At 51.2% G+C, this 24,747-nt stretch overlaps 1 protein-coding gene and 1 non-coding gene across 5 annotated transcripts in view; both read right to left on the bottom strand.

Moving 5' to 3' along the window:
- KDM2B (lysine demethylase 2B) overlaps nucleotides 1-13,618 on the bottom strand; it is a 103,173-nt gene extending 89,555 nt beyond the window's left edge. For 2 of the 4 annotated variants that reach the window (XM_037052039.1, XM_037052040.1), the window contains exons 1-4: nucleotides 12,889-12,944; nucleotides 12,092-12,236; nucleotides 9,221-9,299; nucleotides 7,957-8,003 (exon numbers count right to left, since the gene is read on the bottom strand). In XM_037052039.1, coding sequence (XP_036907934.1) covers nucleotides 7,957-8,003; nucleotides 9,221-9,299; nucleotides 12,092-12,236; nucleotides 12,889-12,903 — 286 coding nt within the window. In that variant the 5' untranslated portion in view covers nucleotides 12,904-12,944. Of the gene's footprint in view, nucleotides 1-7,956; nucleotides 8,004-9,220; nucleotides 9,300-12,091; nucleotides 12,237-12,888; nucleotides 12,945-13,279 lie in introns of those variants that run through there. The other 2 variants (XM_037052037.1, XM_037052038.1) reach the window with 2 other exon arrangements.
- A 10,668-nt stretch (nucleotides 13,619-24,286) lies between these two features.
- LOC118991377 (U6 spliceosomal RNA) lies at nucleotides 24,287-24,389 on the bottom strand. The gene has a single exon (XR_005067404.1). It is a non-coding gene; the product is annotated as a U6 spliceosomal RNA (small nuclear RNA).
- Between the last annotated feature and the right edge of the window lie 358 nt (nucleotides 24,390-24,747).

Genomic DNA, 24,747 nt, shown 5'->3' with positions numbered 1-24,747 from the left:
TCTTCCCTCAGAGGCCGACTTTATTAGCAAGAGAACTGGCCACAGGTTCAAATCCTACTCTTCTATTTCCCAGCAGGGAGGCCTTGGTATATCCCTGAACTTCACTGGGCCTCAGCTTCTGCATCTGGAGAGTGGAGACAACAGGACCTGCCCTACTGACCTGACACAATTACCTAAAGCACTTTGTAAACATAAAAGCAGGGGTCCCATTAAAGACACTGAACTGGAGAAAAATCCTCTCCTGGGGCCTAGGTTTGCAAAGATGCCCAGGGCTTCCTCACCTCTGCACCTTTTCTTCTCTTTTTTTCCCTAAAGATTCTAGTTATTTATCTTTAGAGGGGAAGAGAAGGAGAGAGGGAGAGAAACATCAACGTATGGTTGCCTTTCACGCGTCCCCCTGCTGGGGACTGGCCTGCAGCCCAGGCATGTGCCCTGACTGGGAAACGAACCGTGGTTGTTTGGTTCGCAGGCCTGCACTCAATCCACTGAGCTACACCAGCCAGGGCACCTCCGCACCTTTTAAAACGACCCCTAGGACAGATCAGTGCCAAGCTGTCCTCTGGGATCAAGATCCTGACCCTCATAGGCAGGTGGGTGTAAGATGCAAACACAGACGAACAAATCGGGGCAGAACCCAATCAGGCAGGACAATCTGAAAAGACACTCGAGGCAAGAACAGCAGCCTCCTAGAGTAGGAGATGCTGAGAGCCAGCAGCCGCTCCGGGTCGGACAGATGCGCACAAATCCCAGCTCTTCCACACCCTCCCTATCTGGCTGTGACAAGTCACTCTGAGCCTCAGATTTGACATGTATAAAACAGGGGCAGTGATAGTGATACATATAGTTTTATGTAGATCAGGCAAAATAATACATGCAAGGTCACTGGCTTGCAGCAGTAAGCTCTCTGGCAACGGTAGCTAACGTTGCCTGTATTCTGTGGAGCACCCGCCCGCAGGGGGGTGGTCTGTATTAGACGAACAGAGGGCAGAGGCAAGCATAGTTGCCCATGGCCTTGAGCACAACCCAGACTTTGATTTTAGAGCATTAGCTTTCTAGGAAAAGGGAAATAAAACCAATCAGGGAGGTGGGTGTTCGTCCCATAGAGGGGACAACTGCGAACATTACTGCACCCCCGAAACCCTCCTCCTTTGGGGCTCGTGGTCCTCAGCTCTCCTGACCTCGTCCACCTTCCCCTCCTCGCATTTCTGTCCATGCTGCCAATCGGGCACCTCCCCCACCTGCCCGTCCAACTTTGACCTCTCTCCTGGGCTCAAATCCAGTGTGGCCAGAACTGAACTCATCTGCACACCCACACCCCCCGCCCCCCACCCCCCACCCCACCCCCCGCCAGCACACACACGTCTACTTTTCCTCTGGCGTTCTGTTACAAGCATCACCTTCTCCCAATCGCTGAAATTTGAACCTGCCTTAGAACCTGATGTGCCATCTACTGTCTGGGTAGCTTGCAACTTACTTCTCTCCAGGCCTCAGGTCTTCCCACCTGTGCAATGGGAAAGCAGGACTAGAAGAGTTCTAAGGACTCTTCCAGTGTTTCACCTTTAAAAAGAGCCCTGGCTGGTGCGGCTCAGTGGAATGAGCGCTGGCCTGTGAACGGAAAGGTCACTGGTTCGATTCCCAGTTAAGGCACATGCCTGGGTTGTGGGCCAGGTCCCCCGGTTGGGGATGTGCGAGAGGCAACTGATCAATGTTTCTATCACACATCAATGTTTCTCTCCCTCCCTTCCCCTCTCTCTAAAATTAAAATTTAAATGTCTTTTTTAAAAAAGAAGGTCTGGGGACAAGCCAGCTACCTCTAATTTAGCTGTTTCCCTAAGCACAGCTGGTCAAGGTCAGAGCCCAGGTCTTGGGAGTCTGTGTAACCAGACACAACACAGACAGGCGTCCAGTGTGCTTGTGAGTAACGCATGAAGGAGGGTTCACGTTGGGGACAGGGTGAGGGCGAGGGTAGCACGTAGTAAAGCGAAAACGCAGGCCTTGGAAACACCTCTGGCCGACCCGGGCCCTGGCTCTGGGCTGCCAGCTCGCTGTGAGGCTCGGTCCCTTGGAGCCTCAGGTCGCTCCTCTGGAGACGTCAACGCTAACACTTAAATCTGTATTATCGGTGAGGACAAAATGAGGTCACGTGGTAAACATCCAGTGAAAGAAAGGTGATTAATACTATCATTGGAAGAATAAATGAACATCGAATGAGGTGATTTAGCATGAAGATTTTTCAAGAAAAGGGGCCCAAGAAAGCATCGGTTCGCTTGAGCACCCTCCACAGAGAGAAACCCAATACAGAGGTAATTGGTGAGACCGCCCAGCTGCAGATCCTAGGTGACACAGTACCAACAATGAATCACTTTACGGATCCGTGTTTTTCAGTGGGTTTTAATCATCTTCGGAGGCAGCAAATATGCTCCCTGCTCCAGTCTCCTCCCTGTCCCCTCCACTCCGAACTCACGGCTGTGAAATCATCCGTCTTCCGTGGGGAGACACAGATTGGAGCATCCAGAAACAGACCTACGCAAAGGCAAGTCCGCTGATTTACGACGAAATCGCACCTCAGTGCCTTGGGTGGAGGGTGTGTTGGTTTTTTTTAATAACGGTACTGAATCGACTAGCTAGCTATACAGGAAAAGGACCTTGACCCCTCTCTCGTACCAAACACACAGACACACACACAATCAATCCCAGGTGAACTCCAGTTGAAATGTGAGAGTTCAAACAATGGGTTTTTTGATACAAATGTATGGCCATCTTCATGACCTCGGAGTGTGCCAAAATTTCTGAAACAAGAGACGAGAAGAACTAAGGAACCAAGATGAGCTAAATGATCTACGTTAAAATTAGGAGCTTCTACCCTGGCTGGCATAGCTCAGTGGATTGAGCAAGGGCCGGCAAACCACATGATCGCGGTTCGATTCCCAGTCAGGGCACATGCCTGGGTTGCGGGCCAGTTCCCAGCAGGGGACTCGCGAGCAGCAACCATACATTGATATTTCTCTCCCTCTCTCCTTCCCTTCCCCTCTAAAGATAAATAAATAAAATCTTTTTAAAAAATCTGTATTCATCTTAAAAAAAAAAAAACTCTGCTAACACTCAGCGCAGTCAAGTGCACTTATAAATCACCCAACATGAAATGGGCAGACGCATTGAAAGAGTCTTCAAAGAAATTCACTGAAGCCAAACACAGCCTCTCACAATCACACCAGCTGGCACACTGATGCAGCTGGGTTCCACTCACCTAGTGGGGGAAGCCTGACCTATAAGAGGCCTGCCCTCCAGGAGATAATTCTGGGTTTTCTTTGGGTCCCTCTCATGTACTATACTTGAATAAAAAGGGTTTTTAAAAGAGTTTATTCATTTAGCCCTGGCTGGTGTGGCTCACTGGATTGAACGCTGGCCTGTGGCCTGAAGGTTGCCGGTTCAAATCCCAGTCAGGGCACACGTCTGGATTGCAGGCCAGGTCCCCAGCTGCAGCTTGAGAGAGGCAACCAATAGCTGTCTCTCTCCACTTTCTCCCTCCCTTCTCCTCCTTTATTTATTTTTTAGAGAGAGGAGAAGGGAGGGAGAGAAACATTGATGTGAAAGAGAAACATTCATTAGTTGCTTCTTGTACACACCCTGACTAGGTACCGAACCCAGGCGTGTGCCCTTACCAGGGATTGAACGGACGATGTTTTGCTTTGCAGGACAACACTCAACCAACTGAGCCACACTGGTCATGGCAAATAAAAAGGTTTTTTTTTTAAGATTTTATTTATTTATCTTTAGAGGGGAAGGGAAGGAGAGAAGGAGAGAATTATCCATGTATAGTTGCTTCTTGTGAGTCCCCTACTGGGAACTGGCCTGCAACCCAGTCATGTGCCCTGACTGGGAATCGAACCGCGATCGTGTGGTTCACAGGCCCGTGCTCAATCCACTGAGCTACACCAGCCAGGGCTAATAAAAAGTTTTTATATTAAGTGTACAGCATGCTAAAAATAGAAAGTGCCTTTTCTTTCTTTCTTTCTTTCTTTCTTTCTTTCTTTCTTTCTTTCTTTCTTTAAAGGCAGGGAGCTAGTAAGAGAGGCTAGGTACCTATCTTCCCAGTGAGCAGATAAACAGGGCTGACAGAGAAAAGCCTGAGTTTAGAACTTAGAAAAGAATCTATAGCCCCAAGTCATACCCCAAACACCTGGCTGTGCACCAGCCTCTTTCTCAAACAGTCGCCTCCCAAACCAGAGCCTGGGGAGGGGGCAGGAGGCTGGGACTGCGCACTAACTGGAGGGTTGGTCCAGCCTCTCCTTCCAAGGCAGGACCGCCGTTTACATTAGGGGCATGTTCCCATCACCCAGCAACCCTAAGGAGTTCCTCCTCCCCAGGCACAGTGCAGGTGGGGCTGCTGGGCTGAGGGGGCCACCAGCTCCGGGAGGTGTGGGGGTGCTAAGCCAATCAGAGGCCCGTCCAGAGACAGCTGATGAAATTGCAGGGGGGGGGGCGGTCATTGGGAAGGACCCTGAACAGGTAGGGGTGAAGCCTAGAGCTGCTGGCTCCCCAACTTTGCCACCACACGGGGAGGGGGCTTGCCAAAGAATAAAGCAGAAAGAAAGACGTAGCAAAAGAGGGAAAAAAGAAAGGAAAATAGGCAATTTCTTGAGATCTTCTTGGAGCGTGTAGATTTATACGTGCCCGGAAGCCACCCCTTGCTTGAACTTGTTACGGAAGCCTGCGAATTCCATTTTGCTGAGGCCAGCTTAGTTACACTTGTCACTTAAGTCACTATTAAAAAGTGCCCTATGGCTGCTCTCTGGATGTCTGTGTACACTGAAACGGAGTAATAATACCCCACGCTAACCATAATTACAGGCATCTCTCCTGGCCTCAGAGCTTGCTACACCTTACAAAGCACTTTAATATTCACCAACCGTCTGATCATCACAGAAATGGAGAGGAGGCTGTGCAGGTATTACTAGTCCTGCTTGCTTGCTTGCTTTCTTGTTGAGATTTTATTTATTCATTTCTTTACAGAAAGGGAAAGGGAGAGAGAGAAACGTCAATGTGTGGTTGCCTCTCACATGCCCCCAGTTGGGGACCTGGCCGGAAACTCAGGCATGTGCCCTGCCTGGGAATCAAACCAGCGGCCCTTTGGTTCACAGGCCAGTGCTCAACCCACTGAGCTACACCAGCCAGGGCTGGTCCTGCTGTCTTTGCCATCCTAGGCTTCCCAAGAGCTGGCAAGGACATGGGCACCATGGATTTGCTTCCACAATGAGAACAATGAGGCTGAAGGGAAGAAGAGGTGGCCTGGACACAAACAGAGCGTCACGGGACTGCAGAGGGCTTAAAAATTCCTCAAAAGGGCTGAGAGTAAGGTCAGTTAAGACTGGGATGTAGCCTGAACCCCAGATTTGAGAATCTGGCTTTCATCCTTGACCATAAAGCCCTCATGAGCCCAATAAACAAGAATGACGGGGACCTCTCACTGAGTGCCCATGATCCAGCATAATGCTAAGCATCCTATTCATTCTCTTATAAAGCTCTTCTTTCAGGCAGAGGCTGCCATTAAGCTCCACTTTGCAGATGAGGAAATAGAGGCTTAGGGGGGTTAAGCAGCCTGCCCCAAATCGCCTGTCAACTAGCAGAGCTGGGCCTCAAATGAGGTTCTTTAACAGCAAAGGCTGGCGCTGGGTGGAGGCGCCACAGCGGGTCGCCTGGGCCACCTGGGGCTTGAGACTTGATTTATCCGGAAAGTGTGCCCCCCTCTGCTCTGATTTTCACTTCCTTCAACACTTCTGGAATACCACTTAAAAAAGAACCCTACCCGCTCCTGAGCAAGCCCAGGCCAATTAACTGAGGTCCTTCCGTCATCAGTACCATCTCTGTCCAGACAACGGCCCTCCCTTCCGAGTATCAGTTAACACACTTTGGGGTCAATTATTCACGCTGGATTATCTGACACACCCACTGGTCAGCGGTCTTCACCGCCCCCCCCCCCCGCCCCGGCAGCCACCAGAATCGGCTTTTAGAAAACATCAATGAGATCACACCACTCCACACCCCCTAGGATGGCTCCCATCAAAAAGACAGACAATGACAAGTGTTGGCACACATGTGGAGAAACTGGAGCCCTCACACATTGCTAATGGGCACGTAAAAAGGCGCAGCTGCTTTGGAAAACAGGCTGGCAGTTCCTTGGGAGGTTAAATATAGCTACCGAATGACCCAGCAATTCTACCCCTAGGTATATACCCAAGAGAAATAAAACATATGTCCACCTAAGACTCACACATAAATAGTATAGGAGCATTATTCATAAAAGCTAAGAACCAGAAACGACCAAAATGTTCGTCCATCAGCTGCTACACAAATCGTGGGCTGTCCGTGCAGTGGAATACTACTCGGCCAGGAAAAGGAACGAAGCCCTGACACCTGCTGCCACGTGGATGAACCTCGAGAACATGATGCTGAGCGAGAGAAGCCAGACACATAGGACCACATGCTATGTGATAATGCTGACATGAAATGTCCAGAATAGACCAACCCATAGAGGCAAAAACAGATCAGTAGCTGACAGGGGATAGAGGCAGAGGAGACCTGGGAGGTACAGGGCTCATTTTGAGGATGAGAGAAGTGTCCTGGAATAAGACTGTGCTGAGGGTCGCACAACGCTGTGCCCACACACCACTGGACTGTAAGGTCCAAAAGGGCTCAATGGTGCCATTGATGGTATATGAATTTTATCTCCATATTTAGAAAACTGTGTAACGACCCCCCTCCCCGCAAAATAATCAGGTTACACAGTTAACCCACTCGCCGCACGTTAGACTTCCAAGTGCATTCCCAACACACAGCAGTCAAACCCCAACTCCCCAGCAGGCCGGCCCTACGCGAACCTGGCCCTGGGGCCTCTCCCTTCTCACGCTGCTTTTCCCCTGGCTCATTCTGTACCGCCCATCCCTCCTGACCTTTGCCTTTGTTCAACGCACAATCTGGAACGTTCTTTCCCACAGCTAGCTTCTCATCAGTCAGGTCTCTGTCCAAATGTCCTCACGCCACCCCCAGGCTCTCCTTCAACACCTCCGTCTAAATAAAACACCATCAGGATCCATCCCATTAACCTACTTTACTCCTTCTCAGCCTTTATCACCCTTCAAAGGATACGTATTTTTAGCCCTGACTGGGTAGCTCAGTTGGTGGGAGCGTTGTCCCAATGCACGGAGGTTGCAGGTTCGACCGTGCGAGACTCAACCCACGAATGCATAAATAAGCAGAACGACCCATAGCTGCTTTTCGTTCTCTCTCAAATCAAGAAATACGATTGCTTAAGAAAGATATTTTTAAAAGCTGCTGACTTTTCTCGCCCCTCGCTCCAATCAAGGACGGGACTCTTGTCTGTCATGCTCACAGCTAAACGTCGGAGCCACCTGAGAAACACTTCTGGAGAGAATGGATGTATCGATCGACTCCGTGTGAAATCTGAAAGGCCGCCTGCTACCTGGTCAGCAGTCTGGAGCCAAGCGGGAGCGGCCATTTCACAGGCACGCAGGGCATTTAAACCAGCCAGCACTGGGCCCTCAGCAGATGCCCTGCCCCAGACCCGTCTAGCACCCTGAGGGGAACCTTCCTCCCGTGGAAAGTCAGAAAGTCACAGAGCACACAGTGCTCACCCTGCAAGTCACAGACGCAAAGGAGAGATCAAGAGCGTGTTGCGGACACCCAAGCTGGAGGCTGGGGTCCAAGTCAGCCTCGTCAAACTGTGCACTGGCAGACACCCTCGGACCCAGCTCCTTAGGACTTTGCAATCTGACCTGTTCCCCACAATGACACGGGTGCAGCTCACACCTGCTCCTGCCTCCTCCCAGGAGGACTGTGTTGTCGGAGGCAGTTAACACCTTCAGGTCAGGCCTCCTTCCCTTTCTCCCTCTCCCTACCTCAGCATCGCTCGATCTACACGCACAGCCAGCAACTCACCCACTAGCAGCTTGACGTCTCGGACGGTGAAGTCAGGGTCAGGCATCCTGAAATACAACCAGCAGACTTCGGTGAGAAGCCAGAAACCCCAGTTAGATCCAACTCTGGGGGCAGGGAGACCATTTCTCCAAGGGATTCCCTTGCTCTCTCACTGCTGAGCCCCAGTGGACAAACTGAACGCACCCACTCTCCCTGACGCCAGAATTCAGCCCTGCTATAGGAAAGAAAAGGGGACATCCACTGTCCGCCCACTTCTCCAGGGAAGACCGAAGTGTGGTGTCAAGAGCAAGGGCCAGAGCCAGGCATTCAGACCCCTGCTCCTTTCAGGGCGGGCACACCTCTTCGTGACCCTCCCTTTACAAAATAATCTGCACAATGAATTTGAAGGAGGGTGGGAGGGACCCCTGTGAGTTTAGAGGGAAGAAAAGACACAATTACCACACCAATTTCAGGGGTATGGTAACATGGCTCGCTGTAATGACTATGGTGACATTCACTATTCATTAACAACGATGCTGTGGGTTTCATCTCTACCCCGAGGACTGAGACTCTTGCACAAGCCTGGCAGGAGGTGCTGGAGAGGGGAGCAAGCTGGGATGACACCCTCAGCCTCCTCCCCACCCCTGCCCAAGGGGTGGAAACCTGTTCTTCCAGCCTGCCTCCCAGCTGTCTCCCCACCTGGAACTCTGACAGATCGCTAAGAGAACATAAACCAAACAAGGCCCAGTTCGGAGGCAGGTGCTAGGGCAGGGGAGAGAGGCTGAGAAAGGCTGAGAAAGGCTGAGAAAGGGGAGACGGGCCTGGCATCCCAAGAGCCACACCCTCCACAGGAAAGGACCAATCCCCACACAGTGGGAGTCTGAGGAGAAAGAGATAACCAGGTGCTGGGCCTAGAGGCTGGCCCATCCCTTCCCAGCCCAGTTTCCAGATTTGGAGTCGGGGAGGGGGGGGGGGGAGAGACACTCTCTTTAGGAAGTCACTGCATGTTAACTGGGGTGAATCAGGGGAGAAAGTTGACAGTGTTTGAACACCCTATATCCTCTTTGCCCAAACTCTCTGAATAAGTCCGATCTCTGGAGGGTTTTTCCGTGTTGTCAGGTCTTGGACAAGGAGATATACTGTACCCCCCAGACTATGAAGAAACATCCTTCCCGGCACTAAGAGGTGGGGCAAAGGATACCAGGAACGCATCCCAAGCTACAAACTGTGTTAAGGAGGCAGAGGGTGGGGGCAGAGGAGGGAGCGATTGGTTTCAGCAACTTACTTAATTCCCAGTCCATCCTTCTCTGGAAATATCAGGGGAACTCTGAGAGCTTCTCTCTGCACATACTCGTAGTTGAAATCTGTTTGGATACCGGAATTAAAACAAGCTGGTGAAGTCATGAAGCAGCGACTGAGCCACAGTCCACGGGTGAGGGGAAGGAAAAGGGGTTATAGCGGAAGGGGCAGGGGCTATAGCAGACGCAGGCACCAGCTGGAGGGCAAAAGCTCGAGTGGAAAGTGACAGGGAAATGGATTAGGCGAAGCCTGAGAGAAGCCACGCCAACAGTTCAGCTCCTCTGCCTACTCAGTGATTCCCGGCATGCCCCACGGGTCAGAACTTGTCAATGAACAGCCCCAGGCTGAGGGAGGCTTGGGGAGGGGAGACTCAGGAAAGAACCCCACACAGGAGGAGACAGGCTGGTGCTGAGAAAGAGGGACAGAGACCTGCATCCCTAGCTGAGCGTGGAAGGCGAAGGGACTGCAAAACTGAAGAATGCCACCTGGGAGGATCTGAAGGCCCAGAGAGGAGGCTGGGAGGAGGGTTCTCATTGTAGCTGAGCATCGGGGAAGATCTTATTGTAATATCCTGTAATAGTGAAGGGGGGGGAGCCGGTTTCCCTGGAAACTGTGTATTTGGTGCCAAAATAACTAGGGAACTGGGCACAGCTTTGTTGTCTTAATAGTGAAATTGTGCTGCAGCCATCACAATACTTGCTCCAACTGGATAACCGAAAAGGATGCTCCCGGGGAGAAGCAGACTGTGCAAAGAGGATGCAGAGAAGCCCAGAGAAAATTTACAGCACAGTGTTCCACCTGGGGTTTGTCTGGTGCGGACCCCCAAATCCTCGCCCTAACTACGGAGGGGAGAGAGGCTGGGGTAAACCCTCACAGGCTCAAATCCTCAGGGAACAGAACGATCCAGGAGGGGGCCAGGCCTCGCTGGCCAGTCAGGACACAGAGGAGCTCGCAGGTCACCAGAGCCCCTGCCCCCGGGACGCAGTTCACCGGGGCAGCTTGCAGGGGGAGGAGGCCACGGCGGCAGCGCAGCTCAGAGAGGGAGAGAACAAAACCAGAGCTGGGGAAAGCCCTGACCTTAGCAGCTCAGATCCCCAGGGGCTCCGAGTGAATGGGGATTCCTGAGGATTTGAAGGCGCAGAAGGGTAAGGAGCTTCTATCTGGAATCCAGGCGAAGGGCTCCTTCTGTTTCTCAACTCCTCCCTCGAGTTTTGGGGCCAGATCCGAATTAACTACCAAAACTCTAGGGCCATCCCCTTTGAAAGGAGCCTGGACAGCAGACTGAAGCAGTTTCCCTTGCTGGGACCCCTGCCCCCTACACACCCCCGCAGAGCCCACCCCCCAGGGTCAGCTTTGGCTTCCTCCAGTGAGCTTGAGAAAACTCTCTGAGGCCCTGGGCAGAGAATTCCTCACAAATGACCAGGGCAAGTTTGCATATTGTTTTCTCATAGGACCCACCAACTACTCAGTTCCAGGGTGAAGAAAGGGGAGGCATTAAAATCCCATTTGTGCTAAGGAAATTTGAATGAAGTTGAGAATGGCCCCTTCAAGACCCGGCAGGCTGGCAGAAATGTCTTCTTCCCTCCCCCCTCAGCCACCGGCTACTACGGAAGCCCAGCGCCCCAGAAAACAGTGGGCACAAAAGAGAAACTTCAAAAATGCAAAGCCTGGACGGTCTCTAGAGAGACTAACCCCAGAGGCAAGCCACTGGAGCGGAACCTGGGGCGCGGGAGGGCTTCTCAGTTACCAGCTCGCTGAGGGATGGAAGGATTTTCCCAGGGGGATGGGAGATAAACAAAATGGGCACCAAGTAATATAAAGGAAACTCGAATATTTGGGTGGGGGGGATGAGCTTACAAATCCCAGAGGGCAAAGGGCAATGCCCAGGTAAGCAAGGGCACCTCCAAATCATCAACCCCACAGGACCGCAGGAAGCCTCAGACTCAAGCCAGAGCATCTCATCACCCCAAAGACAGGCGATGTCCCCAGACAGGTTCCTAGTACTAGGGTTAGGGAGAAATTACGGCCCTGAAAGTCTCAAACTGGGTGGCACCCCCAAATCCTACAGGCTCTAAACTGGCAGTGCCCTCAAAAGGGGGCAGAGCTCAGGCCCGGAAGAAACCCCATGTCCTAGAGGGATGCCCCAGGCCTTCACTTTAAAAGTGCCAGGGGACAGGGAACTCAGCCTTAAGCCTGAGAGGCAATCAGCCCCTCAACCCCAGTCCCCTCTTCAGACTGTCAGAGCAGCAGGGCTAGAGGCCACCAGCTCAGGTGGGGACCCGGGCCGACGACTCTGTTCCAATCGGTCAGAGCCCGCAGGTGATGGGGTGCCTTGGACCCCAGGCCTGAGGAGGCCGGCCATTCGGTGACCCCTGGGCGTCCCCAGCGCCAGCTTCCAACGGGCAGGGCTCGAACTGCACGAAGTTTGCGAGGCTTCAGGCCTGGGTGCCTCACCGGAGTCTGACTCCAGCCGGGCAGCGCGCAAGGAGCAGGGCCCGCTCCGAGAAGCATAGAACGCGGCGCACCCGCCTTTCCCTCGGTCCGCCCGTCCGTTCGTCCCCAGGTCTCTCTGTTGGCCAGACCTCTGGCTCTGCCCACCCTGGGACTGATGGTGGGCGCTGGCCAGGCCTAGGCCCTCGCTCGGCCCGGGTTTCAGCCTGCCCTCCTCCTTCGCCACCCCACCCCACCCTACCCCACCCCCACCCCCACCCCCCTCCAGTGCTCAGTCTCGTTTCGTCACCGGATCCCCTGGAATGGGGGACGCGGGCGCGAAATACGAACCCAGCCACCGGCAGCTCCCTCCCCACGTGCGCTCGGGCTGCGGCGCGGAGGGTAGCTGGAGGAAGGGGCGCCTCACCTTTGCCCTCCATGGCGTGCACGAAGTCCCCCTGGTACAGCTGGCTGCGCAGCTTCTCCTCCAGGCTGAAGCCGCGGACACTAACGATCTCCTCCACGTCCGACAAGTCCTCGTTCTCGTCGTATCTCTGGCGGTCAATCGGGCGCTGCGGGGACCCAAGCCAGAGAGCCCGGGACATTACTGGGGGACCTGAGGGTCGCCTCTCACCCTGGGCCCAGTTCCAACAGGTGCAGAAGCCGCGCACCCCTGCACCCTACCAGTGCGACCCGAGCAACTTTGCGCAAATGCTAAAGATGCTGAAAATCAGGATAACGAGAGGGGCTGCACCCCCAAGTGTCTGGCTGCGCCCTCCGGGGCATTCCCCTCCTGCACCTTGGGAGACTATGGAAGGGACATCTGGGGGGCTCCCTTTGCTCCCCATCCCCGGAAGGTGTTGACTTTTGCTCACTCGGCCGGGAGCTTCGTTATGTAACCCGCGAAGGGGGCTCCGCGCACGGGCTGGCGGGGCATCTGTAGGCCCCGGGAGGAGCCGCGGCGGCGGCCGGCTCGGCGCTAAGAGCAGCCACGGCGGCGGAGCCGGGAAGCCGGAACCGGGGGCTGGCGGCGTTTCTAAGACTGGAGCCGCCCCCGACCTACCCGGGAAGCTGGAAAGCTAAAATGGAAGGGCTGAGACCCCAGCCGCCCCCACCGACCGCCCTCCAGTGCAAGAAGAAGAGGTGGGAGGGGGACTCTGGGCTTGGGAGGGGGAAAGGCTGACCGCCCGCCACAAAGCTCCCATCCGAGACCCCAAAACGCACCAGCAGCTGCCTCATCTCCCCACAAGCGCGCGCGCACACTCACTTCCTAAGGAGACTCCCCCGCCACTCCCCGCATCCCCTGCCTCCTCCCTCCACCGCCCAGCGCCTGGCCCCGCAGCCCCCCAGATTCCGGGCGAACCCCGAGCCCGCTCAGCCCCCTTCCACGCCTTTCCCCGCTACCACTTCTCCACTTAAGTGTCTGAGACTCTGAGCTTCACAAGAGACTGGAGGAGTAATCTGCTGGCTTCCTTTTGCATGCAATTTATTATATATTTTTTCCGGTCCTCTTGCAAAATACAGAAAAGGAAAGAAAAGGCAGCGAGAAACAACAACAACAAAAAAATAGATCGTATACCAAATACAGATTTGGGGGGAAAAAAAAGCTACACACCAATCTTCTTCCAGAGTCTTTCTCTGCCTCCATTTTTTTAGGAGAGTTCACCAATTAATTGTCAACACTCCTGCCCCCTGCATTTTGGCAGAGGGGGTGAGGAGAGAACACCAAAGAAAACAAACCAAAAAAAATAAATAAATAAAGCAAGCCAGAGCCGAGATCTACAAAGTTTTGCACCAAACACTTAAGCAGATCCGTTTGCAAAGTCCTAGGAAACCATTTTCAGCAGTTGTGGGGGGGGAGGCGTCGACGTCATAATCCCCGGAACGTAAACATTGTTGCCGATCGCGCTCAGAGCCCGCGGCCGGGCTAGGCTGGGGGGGGGCACTCGGCCCGCGACCGGGGGGCGGGGGCGGCGGTCCCGGGAGGTGTGTGGTGGGGAGGGCGCCCGGGAGGCACCGGGCGCCGTTAGCGACCTTGCATCGCTGTTTTGTTGTTGGGTCACGAGTGTGCTTCTGCACGCAGGCGCCGCCGCGGCCCGGGAGCTGCGTGCAGAGCTGACTTTTGGAGGGCTGAGTTGCAGGCGGAGGGCGCATCCCGGAGATGGCGGGGCAGGGAGGGAGGGAAGGAGGAGGGGGGCAGGGAGGGAGGTGCAGATTTGCACGGCTGGCCTCAGCGGGAGGCACGGAAATGCAAGCGGAGCAAGCCTGCGTGAAAGCTCGTGAGGCTTGGCACCCCAAAAGATGACCCCCCCCAGCTCAATCCTTGCCCCTATTGCCCACGGGCTACCCCTCTTCCCCTTCCTTCAGCCACCCCACCCCGTTACCCACGGGGCTGATCCAAATTCAAAGCATTTTTAACATATATTTTTTTTCTCTTCTTCTGAAAGTCTTTTGGCAGGGGGCGGGGGGACAATCCTCTTAGACCCCATTTGCGGACCTACATAAGGAGGAGGTATCTGGGGGCTCCGGAAGATATTATTAGCACAGCTCCATTCCAGTACGAACCGCATAACTTTTAAACTCCCAGACTCAAAAGATGGACATACACACGCGCGCGCACACACAGGTACAGGAAACTCAGCCAGAACAGAGCCTGTTCAGATCCAAGCTGACCGGAAGATGCTGCCTTTCATTCATTCATTCGGCCCGCGTGTGTGGAGTCCTTTGGTAGGTGACGAGCCCTGGAACAGAAGCTGGACATTTTTTAAAGGTCTCTGCGCTCGCCAACTGGAGGGAACAGAGGCTCAGGAGTGAAATGCCGAGAGAGCTGGATGTGGCGCCTCCTAACACAACTGGCAAACAGGCGGAGGGTAAGCCCTTATTGGCCATTTATAAAGAAAAGTCTGCGGAAAGATGGAAGGAGCTCTGGGATGGGGCGCGGGGAACTCTGGGCTCCCCTTGATTAATCCTAGAGGGCTTCTTGGCAGAGGCATGGCCACCAGCCATACATTCATGTATGAAGTATCTTTAGATATGAGTATGCTTCCCTGTCCACCCCCAAAACTGGAATCCTGAACGTGTAGTCCTGTCATTCATTCCATCAGGAACAGTCAGGTCGACTTAAGATGTGAGAAAAGCTGGCCTGAAACATTCTTCTAGGCCAACTAGGCCTGTTCTTGGGGGTAAAGATCACAATGAGATGACAAAGCACTAGGACTTAAATATGTCAAATAAATAAAGGAATGTTACAGATGCTTATAGCAGGCATTGTGAAAAATTCTCCCCAGTCTTTTAATATTTCTGCCGCTAACCTTGCGTGACGGAGCAGGTCATTTTGCAGAGAGGGAAACTGAGGCTCAGAAGTTACGGATCTGGATGGTTGCTTTGCCCTCCTGTCATCCCCATGTCGACAGGGCAGTCAGACATGTGGAGAGGAAGTGGCTTCCCCAGCGGAGATCGGATGTGAACCATCAGCTCCTATTGGTCACCCTAAGAAGACAGCTTCCCCCACGCTCATCTCGATGTTTCCTGCCCTATCTTCTTGTGTTCTTCCCCCTCCTCCGCGAAAGACTGCTTAGAGGTTTGTTTTAATCCAAGTGCACGAGCTGGCAAACTTCAAACGTTGTCTCACGTTGGCTTAAAGTGGGAGTGAAGAGGGTTTTTTTGCCTTCAGTCTCTGTCAAGAGGGGGAGCGTTTTATTCCCTTCTCTCTCACAAGAACACTTTAAGGGAAATAGTCTTCTTATTCCTCATTTTTCAAATGAGGAAACTGCTACTCAGAAAGGCAAAGCCACCCACCCAAGATCACACAGCTTGTGAGTGGGGTAGCTGGGGATCCACCCCACGCTTTGTCTGATACTGACCATCTTTTACTGCCCCCACGTGATGAAATAGAAATGAACATGGTTAAGGAGGGCGTTTGGCCTGGAGGGTACTAGAGGGTGAGAAAAGTGGAATTAAGGAAAACTGAACTCTTAATTCTTCTTCCTCCTAATGACCCCTTCTCTCTCCCCACGTGGCCTCATGGTGTCCCCAAAATCTGGTGTCAGGAAAAGATCTGATGACAGGCACTGTAGGGCAAAACAGTTAAGTCCGTATATCACCCCGATGAGGAGTTCCTGGCCTGTCTGAGTGGGAGAAGGTGGTCACTAATGTAGTCCCCTCCCTTTACAAAACTGCGAGGAAACCGAAGACCAGAGGGAAGAATAGGCCAGCCCCGGGCTTGTTCCCCTCGGACTCCCCCAGAACGCCTGCCTACGCTGCTGCCGGCCCCTAAGTGATCACTCAATAAATGTTGAGCCCTTGATGGATCACCTTCCCCAGCGATATTTGCATTTTCCCTTTATCAGTAATTGGCAGATGAAAGGCTTTGTCCCCCTGTTGAAAGAATTTCAGGCATTCGCTCAAAGTGGGGGAGGAGGTTATTTGGAGCCCAAGGGGGAAGGGCCAAGACCCTTGAGCTCCTGGTGTCGGCTAATGCCCCAGAGGAGTGGGCAGTAGGTGAGAGAGGGAAGATTAACATAATTGTCCAAGAGAGTTACTTTTTCTTGCAGGAAATAAAAAGACCAGGCCAGTTGTATCTGAAGCATCATAATGACTTCCTGGACCCTCCTGCTCATTCTTACAAAAGGCCCAGTCAGATCCTGTGTTGGCCCCATTCATTCATTTCTTCATTCATCAAAGGTTGACTGAGCAGCTCTGTGCTTTAAGACAGAGAGTATAGAAGAACCAGCTCCATTTGTAGACATACTCCAGGCTGGGCAGGGAGTGGCCCACCAGCTTCCCAAGGGAGTTATTTAGGAAAGGCTGGTGCGGGATTGGGAGCTAAGATTTTCAAACTGCTAGAAATAGAGGCTGTTGTCATACTTACATGTAATAACAATAGCTCCTGGGTTTTGAGAGCTTACTATATCGGTGAACAAAGCCACACTCACCTTCGCTCTTTGCAAATCTTCATCAGAGTTCTATGAAGGAGGTAATGCCCCGCTCTTAGAGCTGAGGCTCAAACAGAGGTTAGGTTGCTTGGCCAACTTCCACAGCTGTGAAGTAGCAAAGACAGGACTTGAACCCCGGGCTTGCAGGAATCGGGAGCCCGCAGACTCCAGCACTATGCCTCCCTGCAGGTCCGCCCCAACACGGGAGCCTCTAGCCACATGCAACCACTGAGCACCTGAAACGCACGGGCAGTGGCACTAAGGAACTGAATGTTAAAATGTATTTACTTGTGATGAAATTTAAATGGTTATATGTAACTCCTCTTTTATTGGACAGTTGCAACCTTAGAATGCTTTGCAGAATTGGTCATGACTCACCTCCCTCACTGTCTGATTTGGCATTGGGCCCCTGTATCAGCCTTCTGGAAATATCTGTGGAGCGAATAAAGAAAATGAAGTACTGTAATGATGAGGTCCGGGGAGGGAGCCGGGACGTCTGCAAAGGTGTCCTTAGAAAGGGCCATCTGATACAATGGGAATGGCTGCGGCGTTTGCTCGAACCACTCACACTGAGTGTGTGCCAAGAGCAGGATGGGGATGTAGGCACCCGGGGATGCCAGTTGGACCAAAGACTGTCCCGTCTGCCTGGATCTGACCGGCTTCCCAAGGACAGGCAAGTGGCGATGGGGCAGGAAGCCTTAGCAATGGGTGACTGCTCCCTAATATCTTTTCTGTGAGGCTCCAACGCAAAGGTGCATGTGTAGCCCCCTGGGCAGCAGAAAAAGAAATAGATCTAAAAGTTGGAGAGCTGATTAAACAATTCCTGGACCATCTGTGTGCCCAGTAAAATGCTGTTATATCATTTTAAAAATTATGTAGCTCTATATACACTGATGTGGAACAATTGCATAGCCTTATAGCAAAACAAGGTGCAGGACACTAATACTCAATTGTGCTGACCACTTATGTTAACCAAGCAGATGTATCTATATCTATATATATTTTTTCTGTGCCCAGAATTTTCTTTGGAAAGAAATGGTCAGAAAATGGGGGAAAGAACCGAGAGTGGAGAGAAGAAAACTTACTGTTTGGTACAGTGTGAAATTTTTGCCACATGGATGCATTAAAATTTCCTGATTTTTAACCTTATCGATATTTCATTTTATATGTTGTAGCACTTTTTGAATTTTGTACTAGATAGATATATTGCCTATTCAAAAATGAATTTCACTTTATTCCCCTTTTTTGAGGCTATAACATTCCAAATGAGGCAAATCTAAACCGAATAAATATTGTTTAGCGGGGGGGGGGGGGATAAATAAACCAAATATATTTATCTATATATTTTAACAATATATAGATAAATATTGTTTATCTATATACAGATAAATGGCAAAGCGTAAATAAAAGGGAAGGAGGGGTTAACACCAAACGCAGGAGGAGACCCAACTCTGGGGATGATACGAAGTGACTGGTAATTTTCTCTCAGAATCTGCATGGTGGGCACCTAAATGCTAAAATATTCTACAAATTATACTGTAATTACCAACTAGTCTAGAGTTTAAAAATTGTTTCAATACTGCCCTATGTCTTTCTCTCCCACCCCCCGGAAAACTCGTTAGCAAGTCTCTTGAGTACCCTCTCAGAAATAGGTTTATGTGTTTACAAACCTCTACACGTATTTTCTTCTATTATTGCATCACACAAATGCACACACTGTCCTATGCCTCCCTTTTTCACTTAATACAGTCTTGGCGATCTTTCCATGTATTCTTCGTCCTTCGACTTATTCAAAAATGTTACTTAAGGATGGGGTGACGCTGGATGTCGTAGTACAGAAAAAGTTCAGGAATGGTTAGGAAACGAAAAAGCAGTCACAGAATGTGTATGTTACTTTCCTGTTTATTTTAAAACAAATTAGATATAGGTAATGTATAGATGCCAAAAGAAAAGAAAAAGAAAGAAAAATTGAATGGAGCAGCAAACCGTTGATCATTTCTGAGGAGGGGAGGAAATTTTTGAAGTGGTTATATAGAGACTATACTTAAATATTATTTGCATTTTTGACGATGATTGTGCCCTTTTAAACTTATCCAATATAACATAACATAAACAGAGGGGTAGAAAATAAGTATCACAAAAAACGTATAGCAAGGTCTCAGATATCCAGTAACTGTCTTTGCCAAACCTAAACGTTTGCCATACTTTGCATTACTTTTGCAATTAAAAAAAAATACTTTGGGGAACCACAGACCACACTATTTCTGTTAAAGAGATTGCAGTTCCCAAAGACCTTTTTTGTTTTTTTCATTTCTTGCTCCCTTGTAGATTGAAGTATCAGAAAGAGCAGAATTACATATAGCTTTGGTCACCTGGGGAAGGCTTAAGTTTATGTGCAGACTTCTGCCTTTTAGAATATCTCTCTTTCTGTATGAGCGTTAGAAAGAAACTTGGAAATAACAGGTGAGTTTATTAAGGGGTTAACACCAGGAAGCAAGTCAGAAAAAGTTCAAAGAAACTTTCAAAACTTGCATCTTTGCTTTGATGGACAACTGTGTCAGCCAATGGGAATCAAAATCCAAGAATTACTTCACCATGCTAAATGGTCATTGGTTACCAATCCCCTAGGGTCACACAGCAGGCTGGCCGTTAACCCTTTCAGGGACGATCAGGCCCTTTACATTAGTTTTTATTTTGAAAGATGAAATAGGGACAGATGAAAAGCCTAGAAAGACCTCCCACCCCACCCCCCAGACCTTCAGGAGCCACCTCCGGATCTCACCCCAGAAGGCAGAGTTTCCTCCTGCAAAGGGACACCTGGGGACAAATTTCCGGGGGAAGAATTCTGAACTTTTAAAATGAGGAATCAGCTGATCTTGCTTACTTAGTAAGAGGAGAGCGGAGGAGAGACGTTTGATTCATTCTTTGTGCTGTCAGAGCAGAGCCTGGGGTTGGGGACGGTCCCATTAACCTTGCAGAGCCGTCAGTCACCGGGAGGACTGAACTGCATTTCCTGCCCAGAGCTGTGGGGACAGAGGACCTTCGCCGCGCTCAGACCCCCAGTTCACAGCTGGAGAGAGGATGTGTCAGCATTTACTTTCAGGGCTCACCCTGCCCTTTGTTCAAAATTCAGGCTCTTTGTGTTCAGGCTGCCACAGGAGTTTTTGTAGTTGTTGTCGCTGATTTTTTTTAAACCTCCCATGTCTTGTAACTTCTGAGAAACAAATTCTACTTGGCAGGAGGTAATATCTGGAGGTGCCGGGAGAGGGAACCAGTATAGACGCGGGGGAATTTTAAGAGAGAGGCCCTTGAACCTTTCGGCTTTCATTAGCGCCCCTTCCTGGGCTCTCCAAATGCTGTGGACTGAAAACAACGCCTCATGTGTACATGGCTCTATTACAGAAAGCTTTTTACATGCATTACCTCATGTAAAAGGAACTGCTAGAACAGAAGCATTTACGTAAAAAAGCATTTAAATTCCCAAACGGCGTGAGCTGCATGACCTTGAATCAGGCGTCCAAACAGTCTCAGTTGTCCCATCTGTAAAATGGGAGTCATATGATGGAGCCTGTGAGAGCAGCATGAGGTCTGAATGAGCCAATGTTCTGTAACGTGGTGGTCCATAGGTAATGCACCTTCATTAAAATGAAGTCGACCCTCTGGACTTCGTCACCCTAGCTAGTTTTGGATTGGGGAAACTGAGTGCCTTGACCCAACCCCACCCCGCCGGGGGAGTGCTGAAGGGGAAGCCCCCCCCAGGATGGGCCGAACAGCCCGGCGTTTCTCTCCTTCCTTTCCGTCCCCAGTGGGTCTCCTGCAAAGCTAGAACATGCTGCGTGAAGGACTGAGTTCTCTGAATAAACCTGCGTTCTCTCCCCCAGGCCTCTGCGTGCGTGGATTCCTCTGTGTGGAGCACTTTCTCCTTCCAGTCCTCTCTCTCTCCAAAACTCTTATCCTCCTGGAATCACCTTCAGTATCTTCTCCTTCCTGCCCCCTCATAATGCTTATCACATTATCTTATTGCTGCCTTTGCTCTCAGCAGACTGAGCCCTGGGAGATTTGGGACCCTGCTCTGTCTCATTCACTGATGTGTCTCCTACCTAGCACAGGGCCAGCACCTCCTCTGAAAGTATGTGTGTAATGGAAGTCCAGCCTCCCCTCATCGTGCCTCCCCTAGTCCCAAAATTCCTCACCCTTCCAGAAACCTGGGAGTAACAGTGCTGAGATTCTCTTTTTCCCAGAGAGCCATTCACCCTTTGCCGATGGAGTCAGTGGTTTTTCTCTCTCCCTGAAACGACAGGAACTCACCAGTTATTTACTGAGCGCCTCCTAGATTCATACACAGAGCAGCCTTTATAGGAAACCCTCCTCTGCGTCCGTCAGCACCTATTTACGGCGGAGAGCAGGCCTTTAGCCCTGACCTTGGTCTCGTTAACTGCCTATCCTCAGCCCCGGGGGCCTGGCTCATAAAATAGGCTCAAAAAACACTTGTTGAATGGGCGAATGCTTCAAGCTCCAAAATATGTCTCTCTTTAGCTTGGTTAACCAAACCTAAACTGTACCTCTTTAAAGAGCATGCAGAGGTTCTAAGAGGCCCTCTCCAAGTGCAGCAAACAAGGCAGCCTGTTTGAGGGAGGTGTGCCCTGCACCTCAGTAGCTCCAAAGCCGAGGCTCTCCTTCCCTGAGCTCCCGACTGCCTTGCTGGTTTAGGCAATCTGCTGGGCAGAAGCACCCAGGAGTCCCATGAGCACCCAGGGGCGGCTCTCATCGCTGCAGACCCCCTTATCTGAGAGGTCCCTCAAGAAGTCCATGCCCGTGGGGGGAAAGGAGGCCACTATTTGTAAGTGTGTGGCTTCCCCAGGGCAGGCCATAGCTTGTCACTTGGTCACTAAACACTTTCTCCCCACTTGATGCCCTGGAGGGCTGGAGACCTAGGGCAGAGAAGGGCAAGGCTCCAAGCTGGCTGTTGGGGGCAGGACAGGGACTGGGGGTCTGCGAATCACCAGCAGACCTAGGGCATGGGCGCCTTAGTCTTCTGCTCCTGATCTCTGAAATCAATTTGTCTGCCTGAGTCTGGACTCCAGCCTCATCATCTCCCATAGGCAGTCACACTTAATGTCTGCCCTGGGCACAGCAGGACACTGCCACGCAGCCGTGTGGGTCCTCCTCTCACCTGGGTGAACATACTGGCCTGGCAGATCTTATACCCTCTTGGAAAAATGCTTCATGTTCTTTGTGTCTCCACCACCATGCTAAGCACTCAGTAGGCACACGACAAAGAGTGATTGGCACAATGGGATCCTCAGTCCCTCCAGGGCCCTGACATCTCAGCCTGCAAGCTGCGAGGAAGCCACTTCACCTCCCTGGACCTCATTCTCGCTCGAAGAAGATTGTTGGTAAGAAGAAACGAGATCACAGACACCTTGGTCACCCAACTCCATCGCTTTGTTTTCTGCTTCCATCTGCTCTGTGGCACTGATCACTATGATGTATTTTATTTGTTTTCATTCTTTTTTCCTCACACTAGGATATCAACTCTGCAAAACAGGTGTTTTATTCTGTTTTGTTTGCCGCTATATCGCCAGCCCCTCAAACACAGCTCAGCGCGTGACAGGTTCTCAGTCAATATTTGCTGAAAAAAATGGAGGGATGCAAAGTGATTAGTGCTGGGTAAGTGCCCCACAGTGGTAGGTATGAATTTACCACTGTGGGTAAAAGAACTCAGCCTCTGGAATCTGAAAGCAGTGGAATGGGGTCAGGAGAAAATTAGCGTCACCAGAGGTAGGAGCTCTGGCTGGGAAATCCTGTCTTCGCCGTTTGTGAGTTGCGTCGCTTGGAACCAAGTGACCTCAGGTTCCTGAGGCTCAGGAACTTGTCAAATGGAGGTAATAGCAGTACCTCCCTGGTAGGATGCGAGGATAGGATGAGATGGCAAATGCAAGGCACTCAGAAGAGTGCCAGGCGCATAGTACATGCTCAGTAAACAGTAGCCATCATTACTCATTATAGTAATACTCAGACTAAAGGTGACTTCTGAGTCAGTCCAACAGTTGCTAAACATTTAGAACATGCCAGGGTCCAGCCAGCTCAATAATGTTTATTGACTTTTATCTGTGAGCCGCTCAAGGAAAGAGACTGTGTTTATTTACATTATGATCCTGGCTCCCAGTAGATGCCAATTAATGTGAAACATGCAGGGAATATTAGACACTGAACTTGCATGTGAGTAAAGACATAGAATGGCTATTAGAATAATAATATCAACTCCCTACTATGTGCCAGGCACGGTGCTGGGTGCTGGAATGTGGCAGTGAACTTAAACAAACATGGAGATCACTGCTTTCAGGCGAGTGAAACTCAGCGGCATTAGCAGACCTTGTTCCAACAGTTGCGCAGACAGGTGAAACATTGCAACTGATCAGCGCCTCACAACAGAGGAGTGTGAGGCTGTAAGCCACACAAAATAGGGCAGGGGGGCGAGGCGGGTGTGCTGGTCTGGGGCTGAGGAGGGAGTCAGGAAGCTGTTCTGGCACCGAGCTGATCTCTCTGGAATGAGGAGGTCCCAGCCAGGCTGAGCGTGGGCAAAGTGTTCTCAGCAGGAAAAATGGCAGGTTTGGGAGCCTCACGATGTGTGCTAAAGGGAGTGCAAGAGTGACCCGACAAATGGGGTGAGCTGAAGGCAGGGGATAGCAGTGACCGAAACTGGAAGAGTAAGTAGGCACTGGGGGGATTAATTGGGCAACATCTGGTGCAGCTGAAGGGGTGTGCGTGCAACCTATAATCCAGCAGTTCCACAGCTAGGGACGTTCTACGGAAACAGGCACAGGTGCACCAGGAAGCACGAACAAGGGTGTGAGTCCTGGCCACACTGCACGCAACCTCAAAGGCCTGGCACAACCCCAGTGTTCGTCAGCAGGAGGGGGACAGGTCGCAGGCTACGTCGGTCTTGGGTTCCTGAGAAAGCAGAGTCAGAATCAGAAGTTGGTGCTGTGCTCCTCTGTGGGGGGAGCGGGAGTGAGGAAACGGGGGCACCGAGGGAGGACAAGCAGGTGAGTCGATAGGAGGAGACTGAAGAGAGGCCTCGTGCACCACGGCGTCTTAGGGTAGCTCCAGAGAGCGTGGGGGAAGGGAAGACAATTCCCTTACTGGCTCCTTGACCTGGGTGTGTCTTATGGGGTGTACACCCCACTCAACATCAGTATATCCACATGTGAGCCCCTCAGCCACACAGCAGCCCCAGAAGGAGGCTGGCAGGTCAGAGCCCACACAGGACTGGTCCCCATAGCAACAGCCAGGATGCAACAAGTGACCAGGAGATCACCTAAGGAGGAGAGACTCACAGGACCTGAAGGGCCCCAGGATATGTGCATTGTAAGGGGGAAAACTATACAGCAGTGAAAAAGAATGCAGCTGCCCACGTCCACGTGGACGACTCTGGTCCCAAAATGTCGCACTGCAGGGCAAGTTGCAGAGGGAGGCACACAGTAAAGTTTATTTATATAAAGTTCAAAAACATGTCAAAGTAAACAGTATACTATACAGAAAAGCAACAAACAATGAAGGAATGAATCCAGAATTGAGGGCCATAATTTCTTCCAGGGCATTAGGAGGAGGAGACTGAAACGGGGCCATGGAAGATTTCAGAGAAGGGGATTTTGTTGCTACCGTTGTTCCTTTTTCTTTGTCTTTTTCTCATGGAGTGCTTCACAGACTTGCATGCCATCCTTGTGCAGGGGACACGGTAACATTCTCCATGTTGTTCCAATTCTAAGAAATGCACTGCTGAATTGTTTCTGCTTTTGTTTTTTTGAGCTGTGGCAAATACACACACAAGGTAGGACTTGCCAGTTTAAGCGTTTTCAGGTCCGCAGTTCGGTGGCATTAGGCACATGCACACTGCTGTGTAACCACCACCACCATCTCGCTCTGGAATTCTCCATAATCTCTGTCTCAGTTTTTTTTTAATATTTTATTTATTTATTTTTAGAGAGAGGGGAAGGGAAGGAGAAAGAGTGGGAGAGAAATATCACTGTGTGGTTGCCTCTCTCGTGTTCCCTACTGGAGACCTGGCCTGCAACCCAGGCATGTGCCCTGACTGGGAATTGAACCAGCAACCCTTTGCTTCACAGGCGCATGCTCAATCCACTGA

The sequence above is a fragment of the Sturnira hondurensis genome, unplaced genomic scaffold (genome assembly GCF_014824575.4).
Source record: "Sturnira hondurensis isolate 20B ecotype Veracruz unplaced genomic scaffold, ASM1482457v3 Scaffold0007406, whole genome shotgun sequence".
NCBI lineage: Eukaryota > Metazoa > Chordata > Mammalia > Chiroptera > Phyllostomidae > Sturnira > Sturnira hondurensis.
This window is presented reverse-complemented; position numbering and strand designations above follow the sequence as displayed.